At 38.2% G+C, this 12,164-nt stretch overlaps 1 protein-coding gene across 1 annotated transcript in view; it reads right to left on the bottom strand.

Moving 5' to 3' along the window:
• GYS2 (glycogen synthase 2) overlaps positions 1–12,164 on the bottom strand; it is a 43,521-nt gene that overhangs the window by 5,492 nt on the left and 25,865 nt on the right. The window contains exons 12-15 of the mRNA XM_045829489.1: positions 4,529–4,655; positions 2,648–2,743; positions 1,491–1,654; positions 151–231 (exon numbers count right to left, since the gene is read on the bottom strand). Of these exons, the coding sequence (XP_045685445.1) occupies positions 151–231; positions 1,491–1,654; positions 2,648–2,743; positions 4,529–4,655 (468 nt within the window). The remainder of the gene's footprint in view (positions 1–150; positions 232–1,490; positions 1,655–2,647; positions 2,744–4,528; positions 4,656–12,164) is intronic.

Here is a 12,164-nt window from a genome sequence, read left to right as displayed (position 1 = left end):
GCCAGTTCCTCTGGTCTTTGCTTTGATGTGACACTGTGAAAACGTGTAACAGTGTACTTGGCTACTTTCAAATTAAAAGGCATTGTTAATAGTTATCATAAGTAATAAATTTAGCTTTCAAAACAAATACACAATACATAAAATATTTACCGTTGGTGGTGATGTGGGTTCCATATGGAATTTATCTGGAAAGGCTCTGCTTAATGTCAGGTGCCTGGCATGCTGATAATACTATGATAGAAGATGAATTCACAAGTTAAAGATTTGTATACTTCAACAACCCAGTTATTACATAAAATATTCTTCTCTTAGTTATAAAATTTATTTTTTTAAAAGTGAGATTCTATTCATCCTATTTTTGAGAATCAGGAAAAAATGATAGTTCATAATTATTATTTTTCAATAAACAGGTAAAGAAATGCTACAAAACATTGGACAGAAAAGCTGCATTGTCCTGAGTGAATTCTGAATTAGTGCTGAGGGCACTGAAAACACCTGTGGGGTTTCATCCCACAGAGAAGCTGTATGGTGTGGGAAAAGAGATGAGGACTGGATAATCAGACAAACAGCAGCAATTTTCCACCAGTTTGCCGTAAAAATTTTTAGAACATGCAATAGCTGACTGTTTAGTCCCAGGCACCAACCTCTTTTCCCTTAAATTGTAAAATGAGAAAAATACCAACAGCCAATACCACAATAGCCATACTTATTTTTTTGATAGATTGGCAAAAAGATACATTTTTTTGATGTGCTGCAGAATTTTAGTAATTACTTTATGTGTGCCATGAGATGAAAGAAATCTCTGCCTAAGACCCTCATCATTCTCCTTTCACTATAATAAGAAGACAGTAAAGGTATTCATCCAGGGTTGCAACGAGCATTAGGATTAGGGTGTGTAGATATGCAGCAAATGGCAGCATCTATCATTTGTCTGGGGAAGTTGAGCAGTGTCTAAGCAGATACATTATGTGAAGGCAAAGTCAGTACATCTTTTATCAGGTAAAGCAGCCAGTGCTATGATATATGAACATTGGGTACTTATAAACCTACTGCATGGAAGAAGGCATTTTCCTTTGCACTTGTCATTTGAAAAGCAGTATTATTCCTGTTATCCACTGTAGCTAAGGGATAAGATCACATGATCTCTTAGAGCAAAACAAAGTAGGGATTTTCCTCTGAATGTTTTCCTCATCTTCCTGAAATATTTCTGCATACTTGTAATGCATCAAGTTAAGCGATGACCATAGAATGACAAAGAATAAGATCAGTGCTAGATCCTGATGGGCTTGCTGTTATGGGCTCAGCCTGAATGTGAAAGACTGGGTTTAAGACTCTGCAAATTCATAATATGTTTTTTAAAAGTACATAAAAAAATCACAGAGATTTTAACAATTACGACTTGACCTGACAAATTATGACTAGCATCAATGTATCTGGGATCCAGTGGGATTCTTTAAGTGGTCCTCTGTGTTGATCACAAATTTACTTACTCTGCCTAAGTATCTCCAGTCCAGAAGATCTGAGAGCCTCTCAGTTCGGTTCCTCTGGATAATTCTTTGGCGGCGTGACTGTTTGCAAAATCCATAGAGAAACTGAGTCAGCTGATTGCAAGAATCATCTGGGGAGCGGAACCGCCTGTCAACAATGTAAATACCTGAAGGGCACAAAAGCCAAAGCACAGGTAAAAAGTAGAGCTCACCTTAGAGCATTTCCTCTCCTATTTCTTAGCTTCTTTGGTAGATCATGTGCGCTGTCTACTCCCCAACTCCCTCTTGCTCCTACTCTATCTTTTCCCATCCAAGGCTGTGCATCTTCTATGATATCCTAACACTATATAAACTCTCACCAGCATACAGCCAACAAAATGGGTCTTGCTTTAAAAAAAATCTGGTGGTATAGGGATACTCTGGATCAATGATTCTTCCTGGGCTGCTCACTTCTGGGGTGACCTGGATGTCAGGACTGTTTAGACTCCCCAGTGTTCCCAATGTGCATCCATGACTGAGAACCACAGCTCTAGCTTGAGGAAAGAGAACAGTGACAATGAGGACCAGGGGGTTGGCAGTGTGTGGGCAGAGAATCCAGCCCACTCGAGCTTCGCTCGCTGCTAGGCAACCAAGAAATGGACCTAGAAATGGTGATATACACATTCTCCTGCCATTTCACACAACTTAAGTGAACTTTGCTAAGTTGGCATGGAGCTTTTAAATAATTATGCTGACCAATATAGTTATTGTAATATCACTTCTAAGACCACAGTTATTGTAATATCACTGTGATATTACATAACTATGTAATATAATAGTTATTGTACTCTCACTGCTAGGTAGTAGAGGAACAAACCAGTTCAGAGGAAAAAAAGGTAAAGGGCAGGTTTATCCAATTTTAACACTTCTTTTGAAGTTTTTTTTCTGTTTCAGTTTTGTTTGTTCATTTCACTCATTTTCTAGTTTGTCTTTTGGGCAATGTATTTAATATTAATAGTATTTTTATTCTTTCTATAGACCACATAATTAAATCTACTTTTTATTACACAAGAGATATCTTCAAACAGGATAGCTTTAGAGTTAGGCTCTGTGAAGACCTTGGGCTCTGTTTGGTTAAATGTCACTTCTCCCTGGGATGGGTTCGTGATGAGAAACCTCACCATATGCAGTAGGATCAGCCACGTGCTCCTGCATAAAACAGCCAAAGCCGGAGAGGTTGGTTGTCACACTGGGGATACCCATCACAGTGCACTCGGCTGCAGGGGAAACAGACAAAGGTTTGGCTTCAAATCAGCTCCAGTGTCCTCTTATGCATTCAGAAAAGAAAAAAGCCCCCCATCTATCCTAGTGATAACACCGTTTACTTTGAGCCAGGCTCAGTATTCAGTTCTTCACATGTATTAGCTCATTTAATCTTTTCAGCAACCGTGTGGTCTGAGGCCTCTATTACTTCCACCTCACAGATGAAGAAATTTAAGACAGATAGGTCAAATGGCTTGGCCAGCTTCACAAAGTCAAGGGCCTGGGAAAGCTGGGATTTGCAGCCAGGGGCCCAGCTGCAGAGCTCTTGTTGGCAACTGCTGCTCTATACTAACTCTATCACTATTGGTTTTGCTTTTCACTCCAATCTCAGCTTATGTTTCTAAGTATTTGGCAAGTTAATGGGATAGGTAAATGTTTTGGCCATGACTAGCTCCTCCCACCATAGAAATCTCCCCTGCACAAACCCCTTCCACTTTCTCACGTGCTCCGGTGAACCCCATGGTCTCAGTCCTCCCTCAGCTTTTAGTCAAAACCTGTTTTTCAGGAAATATCAAATACGTCTCACAAAACATTACCACTTGCAAGGATATCTGTATTTTTAACAAGGAAATTGTACTTGATTGTGGAATAATTCTTGGCTAGTGGGGTTAGGTTTAAAAAAAGAGAGAGAGATTTCCCCATGCCTATGAAGTAACACAGTTTAGACTGTGACCTTTTCTCGTGTTCTGTAATTAACTATTCCCTTTTGGTTTTTCTCTAGAGAGCTGTGATTTCCTAATTTAGGATGGGAGTGGTGTGAGGAGGAGAGGAGAGTAGAATGGGATTATTGATTCATTTGAGAATCTGATAAAAACTACAAAACTCCTCTCTAGAAAAATTCACAGATAGATAGATATGAACAATTTTGGCTACAATTCTATGAAACTTAACAAATTCTTATTTTAAAAATATTCATTAACACACATGTAGTAAAATGCCAGGTATCCATGTAAATTCAGTATATCTTCATTTGGTGAATTTAATGAAATAAATATTCATTGGGCTTTCTAAAAACAAACTTTAATGTATTGTTCTGGAGTGAATTAGAGTTAGTGTTACATAAAAAGGATTATTCTTAAAAAATTAGAGTTATCTAATATGCTAACTTACAGCACCAGAGGTTTCATTATTTCTGTAATTACAGGTTAGGTTAGGAGTAGCCAACTTCCTTGGCTTAATCTAAAACAGAATGACTCATTCACTGTGGAGTATTTCCCCAACTTTTTTGGTCTCATTTTTTAAAAAAACATTTTATTTAGTAGTTATTTTCTTACAGAGAGAGGAAGGGAGGGAGAAATAGAGGGAGAGAAACATCGATTAGTTGCCTCTTGTATGCCCTTGACTGGGGGACTGAACCCACAATCTGGGCATGTGCCCTGACTGGGAATCTAACCGGCAACATTTCACTCTGTGGGGTGCCGCCCAACCAACTGAGCCACACTGGTCAGGGCTCATCTCTTTATGTTTTGTAACACCTTAAGAAACTATATATAATTCCTCTATCATTTCAGATCACATTTAATTTTGTCCTGTAAAATGACATTTTGGTGGAAAGGCTGCCATAAGTTATGTGTCATCCTCCTTACCTGACATAAATGACTTCCCACATTCCTTCTGTCACTTAAGTTTTAGTTTTGTGCTTCTCCACCCAATAGTAAATTATATATCAAATTTGAATACCACATACATATGTATAAAATATAGTTCAAAACATCCTACCATCTATACATGTCACATACCTGGAGTATAACCCCACGGCTCATAGTATGACGGAAATACTCCAAGATGACAACCTCGGACGAACTCTTCGTAATCCATGGGTAACAAGGGGCTGGTGGAAGATAGGAACTCTGGGTGCAAAATCACCTAAAAAAGGAAAATTCTAATTAGAAAAAGAGGAAAGGGGAAATTAAAGCAAAAAAATCTCCTACAATTTGGTTATTTTAATGCTACAGAATCCTTGTGTTCTAGATTCAGGTGTGGGTGGACAGAAGAGATAAAAAAGAAAAAACCTGGGGGCCTTTTCTCCTCTCAGCATTCTATGTAGGCATCTACTCTGCGGACTATCTTTCCCTCAGGTGCCGACGCCTAGATGGGTGGGGATAGGGAGTTTGTGTGCCGTCTTTGCTCTCATGCTAAGCTACATCCTTCGACCCAGACTTTATTGGCAATAATGGCATTTTTTTGTTTTTTCTAGCTGTTTCTATTTCACTGAGGTCTCAACACAACGACCAGAGTGAGCCTTTAAAAGTTCGAGCCACTCCCCTGCTCAAAATCCTACATTGGCCTCTCCGTTCACTCAGAGAAAAAGCCAGTGTTTACCATGGCCCTTATGCAGTGTGTGCTGGTAAAGGTTCAAGAACCAAAAATCAAAAGTATAAATATATATTTGTACCTAAGTTGATTGTAAATTTTACTGGTATAAAGGATATAATTATAACAGACAATTCCCAGTTTAAAAAATATATACACAAAACCTGCGCACAAATGTTTATTATCAAATTTATGTATAATTGTTAAAACTTAGAAGCAACTAAGGTATCCTTAGTAGGTGAATGGATAAATAAGCTATGATACATCCAGATGATGGAATATGAGCTATTGAGCCATGAAAAGGAGGAAACTTAAATGCATATTACTAAGTAAAAGAAACTAATTTGAAAAGGTCATAAACCTTGTTTCCAACTATATGAGAGTGCAGAAAAGGCAAAACTATGGAGACAGGAGGAAGATTGGTGGTTACTAGGGGTTGGAGGTGGGAGAAATAAATAGGACACAGAAGATTTTTAGGACGGTGAACTATTCTGTATGATACTATAGGTGATTACATGTCATTATATAGTTATCAAGACACATAGAAGGTACAACGCCAGCAGTGAACACTAATGTAAACCATGGATCTTTGGTGATAATGGCAAGTCAACATAGGTTCCTCATGACAAACGGATCACTGTGGTGGGGGCTGCCGAGAGTGGGGGAGGTCATGTATGTTTGGGGGAAGGTGATGTATGAGAACTCTCTGTACTTCGTGCTCAATTTTGCTGTGGACCTAAAACTAAAAAATAAAGTCTATTAAACTATAGAATACTCATTATTATAAATTCCATGCCAATTATAACATAATGCTTTTGTTGATTTTTGAGACAATCTTGTACTTATTACTGACTTATGGTTCCAATTGATGACTAAATATAGTTCTAACATAAATGTTGGTTGGTTCCTTTGTTAAGAAGCAAAAGGAAGAGTAAAATACAGACATGTATGTCAGACTTTCACAGGTTTATCAATGACATGAGTGACTTCTTTGCGGAGTTGGATATTTTTGATAATAGAAAAATATTTTCTCATATTTTTGTGTTACAATGTAATCACTACCGACACAACACCCATTTAAATTTAATCTGCATTATTAACATTTCTCTACCACTTCTTTAAATCTATACAATCAATATATAATCATACATGATGTGTAGTGTTCACCTATTTGTACTCCATAAATACTCCAGCATGCCAATTTCAAGCTATCAGTGAGATATCACCAATCTGGAGATAGGAAGGGCAGTAGCATTTATTAGAGAGTATTTTCACCATGTGGGTTCAATAATCATAAATGACCCTAAAGGCAAAGGTAATGGTAAAATGTAGTAAATAAATGATTAGGATGTGATGTGTTTTGACAATTACTGTTCTTTTTACTATAATGAATTTTTACATTTGCAATTTAATTTTAAACAATGTCAATGTATAAAACTAGCTAAAAAAATGTAACAGTTGGCTTTTGTCCACTTATGTCAGCCTGTTCTGGGGCTGCACTGCCTGTAATGTTCTGCTAAGGCAGAGACCAGACTGCATGGCTGTGCCTGGGAAGTTGTCACTAGAATAGCTTCTTCACTGGTCACCTGTGTGAATGAGTTCTCTGCTTCTTCCACTCATTAAAGTTCTCACTGAACTATTATTAGGTTAGCTGTCAGCCTCCCCTCATGTCTAAGTAGTTATTAAAATAAATAAAATGTGATTTTATAGTGCCAGGGTTATTATATATGGTAATATAATATAATATAACATATATTGTATAATATAACCATATAGTTATAATATATAAATAATATAATAAGTAATATAATATACAGTATAATAATATGCTTGATATAAGATATAATGAATATATTATTTTATTTTATCTTTAAAATTTTATTTCATTATTTAATATATATTACTATGTAATATATATATTACACATTATATACATCAGTGCCTTATAATAGAGAGAGAGATCCCTAGTCCCTTACCCCATATGAGGACACAGCAAGAAGTTGCCACCTATGACCCAGGAGGAGGGTCCTCACCAGATTTCAACCATGCTGGCAACTTGATTTTGGACTTCCCAGCTTATAGAATTGTGAGAAATGAATGTCTCTTGTTTATAAGCCACCCATTCCTTCATATTCTGCTAGCAGCCCAAGTGGACTAAGACAATTGCCCTCCAATGAACTCATCTCCCTCCACTGCTACTCCAGCAGTTCACAGGCACTGCCTCACTACACGCTGACTCCACAGCTGGGCTGCTCCCTCTGTGTGCACCTTCCCCACTGTCTGGGCTCAGGCATCTTTCTCTGCACTGTTGTAGCTCATTCCTCCTTCCAGTGCAGACACTTACTTGTGTTTCCCCATCTACTGGCTTTAGGACTGGATTGTTTGGGAGGGGAAAGGAAAAGAGAAAGAGAAAGAGGAAGAGGAAGAGGAAGAGGAAGAAGAAGAAAAAGAAACTTTGTTTTAACAAGCACACTGTACCTTTTATTTTTTATTCACAAAATAAGTATATATTCTTCCAAAGAGACTACTTAATTTGCACACATAACAACAATAGTAATTAGTTTATAATACTTTATATATTATAAATAATTTTCACATATATTGCCCCATTTAATCTTAACAACATTGTGAGATGAATAAAATAAACATTGTCATTGTCCTAATTTTAGAACTAAGGAAACTAAGACTTTATAGGCATTAGTTTCATAACAGCAGATTCATAAATAGGAGATATGTTAAACTTAAGAAGAAATAAAATAATAAATGTCCTCAACCAGTGCCATAAAAATGATTTTCTCGATCACAGGAATGACACATTGGCAAAGTAAAAATGAACAAGATATTTTCCTCTAGAAAGCACGATCTGAATTTCTATTCTGTGCACAGTACCACTCTAGGAAAAGAGACAAAAGGCACAGGTGTGGCTGTCTGGGTGACCATCACATCAACAGCCCATTATACTCTCTGGCAAATATCAAGAAAGGGGGATTTGGAAGGCACTGTGCCTATTGGGCATTTCCACTCTTAGGAAAATTTGTACTCTCCAAAGCCCATTTTGGAACATGAAAACACCACGGCTCATTTGTTTTATTCCCAGACAAACAGAATGAATCAAACAACCAAAATAAAAAGACAGCTGCTCTGGGCCCTAAAACAGCCAACTGAAGAAGCCCAGGGTGGAAGACAGGGTATTAGAGGTCAGCCCAAGGCTACGGGGAGGATTAGATGAGATCCTGCATACAAAAGCCCTTAGCACAGCACCTGGCCCTTAGCAAGCCCTGGATCAGCAGGGACAACAAATGAACAAACACGTGTTTGACTATGTTTATCTGAGGAGGGAAGTAAGTAAGATCCCAGGAAGTGAGTTACTTCCACAGAGTGTCAGCACAGGGTGGAGAACCGCAATCTGCAGGCTAGGCTTTTCTCATTTTAACACACTGCTGACAGAAGATAAATTCAAAGTCAAAATAATCTGCAATGTTGCCTGAATCAAATAGTCCCATTTATATAAAAAATTCATCAATTCACTCTGAAAGCTAAGAACTGCTCTATAGAGTTCTGTAAATATACAGGCAATCAAATAGGACTCATAGCTCTGGGTATATATTGTTAGGAAGGGATTATTCTTTTACTTCTTTTACATGTGTTTGTTTTATAATAATAAATGAATATTTCAAAATGTTTATGAGTTTAACTACATAAATAATTTGCATGAGACAAACTTCCTTCTCCACTCTACAGCAGCCAGGTGCTCCTGCATATGTGTGCCTGTTCACCTGCTTCTCCTGCCGGGTGAGCCTTCCTTCTGGTTATTTGCATGATGGACTGCTCATTAATCTAGATCTAGCTACTATGTCATCTCTTTTTATAAAACATTTTATCAAATTTCTCAGGAAAACACATCTTTGTTCGTCTACTCTCACCCAACCCTGTTCATACCACTCTTCTAAAAGTTATTAAGTATCCACCCTGTGCTGTTACTGGGCTAAGGACAACTAAAAGCTAACCTTTATCATGCATTGGCCACGTGCCATACTGTACCAAATGCAGCATCTATTACTTTTTAAATCCCACAACAGTTCTGTGAATGTGGGCCTCTTTTATTATCATTTTACAGATGAGAAGATTGAGGCATGGCAGGCAGACTAACTAAATTTATAATTAAATAAGTGGCAGAGATTTAAAGCCAGACAGCATAAGTACAGTCTTCAAGGACGGGTATGTTGCCTTCCTTAGAGATGTGGCAGTCCTGAATTTGCTGCTCAGATTTCCTCTAAGACATCCTGGACTTTGGGATCTTGACTGACAGCCCCAACTGCATCCATTCCAGAACCACTACAGCAACTGATCTTGGCCTATAGGACAGGCAGAGATGGATACTAGTGCCAACTCGTGTCTACCCAATGGGTGATACTTTTAATGGGTAAGCTTTGTTTGCGGAATCTCTATCACCATCATAGGGATTTAGTAGAGATTCATGGGAATTCATGTGAATCCCTGTTAAAGGTGTTGCATCCAACTTCTCATAGAATAAGGCAGCCATCTGCTTGCCAACCTGAAACTTTTGGTTGGTGAAAGATACACATAAAACATAAAGAAAAGGCTGTTAAATACAGCAAAATACAGTAACGCCTGTATGTTACTACATACAGGTGTTGTATGTAGTAACACTCATATATTAAAATTAAGTCAACAGCAAACCACAACACACAAAAAGGCATCTTTCACATTAAGAAAAAAAGCATTGTAAAATAATACTGAATTTGTGTTAGCTGTTGAAACTATTTTTTCTTGTTTTTTTGTTTATTTTTGTGCACACATGTGTGCCTGTGTGTGTGTATTTTTCCACTGACAAGCCATGTTGAGTGGTCTTGGTCCACTGCTTTCCCCCCCCTTTTTGAGTCACCAAACAGTGCTGCTATCTGTGCATATTTTTCATGTATTTGTTTATCATTATGAATTCTAGGATTTTTAAAAATTACCTTCGACTTTCCTTTCTAATAAGAGAAAAAAAGCTGAGCCTGTTTTAGAACCAGGCTGTAGTCTGTGGCTCTCCTTACCGCACCCTTCCTTCCTGCCCTCTCCACAGGCTGACCGCACCTCCCTGACTGCTCAGGACTCCCCCTCTTTATCCTCCATGGCATTTCCACCAATAAGCATTTTCATATCTACTCCTGTCCTGGTGTCTGCTTCCCAGAGGATGAAAACAGAAAAAAAATAGGAGACATGATCACTGCCTCAAAGAACTCACAATGTCTCTGGAGAAAGGGACACATTTAAAATTATATATATAATTCAATGTGACCATTCCTACAATGGCAGTAAATATGAAGTGTCTAGGGAAAGCAGATAAGGAAATAATTGTTTAGTCTGGAGTAGATGAGTTATAGTAAGGAAAAGGGCAAGGAAGAGATGCCTTTTAGTTTGGATCCCAGAGGAGTTGTTAGAATGACCAAGATAAGGGTATGTCAGAAAGAGAGAAAAACATTAGCAATGACACAGGGACACGAGGTGTTTAATATGTTCAGGAAATGAGGTTCTTGTCCATTTCTGGAAAATTGCCTTACTGTCATCTTTTTTGGAAAACCTGGATCAGCAAAGCATACTGTGTTCAAAACTTCAAGGGACCTCCAGTCACAGTCTTCCCAAGAGCAAAGGAATCCAGCCTCACCTCTCCTTTTCCTGGCGTCCCACATCCCACTTCCATCCGTATTTATTGTACATAACAAGTGCCAGGCACAGACAATCATCATTGGAAGATCCACAGATGTGGTATGACATAAAAAGTTCTGAGAAAGACAGAAGTCTACAGGAGAATAAGAAGCTTTCTTGTCCACACTATTTCCCTTCCAAGAGACAAAAACATATAAATAAGTAAAATGAGAAGGAGGCCAAGTTACTGTTAATACACTCTGTGATGAGTCTTTGTGGACCCAGGCCCACTGAAAAACGTAAAGGAGGTACATCCTTGGCATTCCTGCATTTCCAGGGAAAATTTTGTAGCCTGACTATTTGTTATAGGAAGTGTGTTAGGTGTTGAAAACTTTTGAAATGCAGAAATATGAATGAAGAAATACAAACCACCTACAATTCTATGGCACAGGGCAATACACACACATATATGCGTGTGCACATTTTATAAATTGCTTGTATCATTTAATGCTGTATTATGAGCTCCTGTTAACTATCAAGAGAATTTCTTCTGCTTGATTTCTACATTTTTCTCTTCTAATTCTCTGCTCTTTCTTTCTTTCCCTGACTTATCTTTTAATCCCCCTCTTAGAGCTTAGGTTTCTCTGAGTCATCATGTCTCTGCACTCACTCAACCTGGTCTTCCAGCGTGGCGGGTGGTCATTCCCTAGTCTCCACTACTGTTTGTGCTCTGATAGCTCCCTTCATGATTATGTTTTCTAAGTGACTATTCAACATCCCAACTCCAATATCTCACACATAACTCAAACTCATTCTATCAAAGCTGAACACGCCCGGGCGGGTGTGGCTCAGTGGGTTGAATGCTGGCCTGCAAGCCAAGAAAGAGCGCCAGTTTGATTCTGGCTCAGGGCCCGAGTTTCAGGTCAGGTCCCTGGTTGGGGGGTGCAAAATGCACCTGATCAATTTTTCTATTCAGTTTTTATATCTTTTTCTCCCTCCCTTCATCATCTCTAAAAAATATACAAAATCTTTTAAAAACTGAACTCAATTCATGACATGACCCTCAAACCAACTTCTGTTCAAGCCTTTCCTTAGTTTTTAGGAAGTATTGGTTAGATACTGAAGCCAAGAGGGCATTATTCTTGCCTTCTTTCTCTTTCTCACTCCTAATGTCCATTGGTCACTAAGTGTGATTTTTTTCTTACATGCAACTGCCTCTTCCCCTGTTTTATCTCTCCAGTGCATCTGATGCGCTTCTGTAAGGGGCCTTCATCATCTCTCACCTGTACTGCTGCAGTTAAGTTTTTATTTTGTCTCCTTCCACTACATTCACCCATGCCTATATTTAGGACTGAGCAAGATAAAAAACTGAATTGAAGAATAGGCTATTTTTTCAAGAAATTTTGTAGA

The sequence above is a fragment of the Phyllostomus hastatus genome, unplaced genomic scaffold, assembly GCF_019186645.2.
Source record: "Phyllostomus hastatus isolate PE091 unplaced genomic scaffold, TTU_PhHast_1.1 phas_scaffold_93, whole genome shotgun sequence".
NCBI lineage: Eukaryota > Metazoa > Chordata > Mammalia > Chiroptera > Phyllostomidae > Phyllostomus > Phyllostomus hastatus.
The sequence above is the reverse complement of the archived record's forward strand: the minus strand, read 5'-3'. Positions and strand labels throughout refer to the sequence as shown.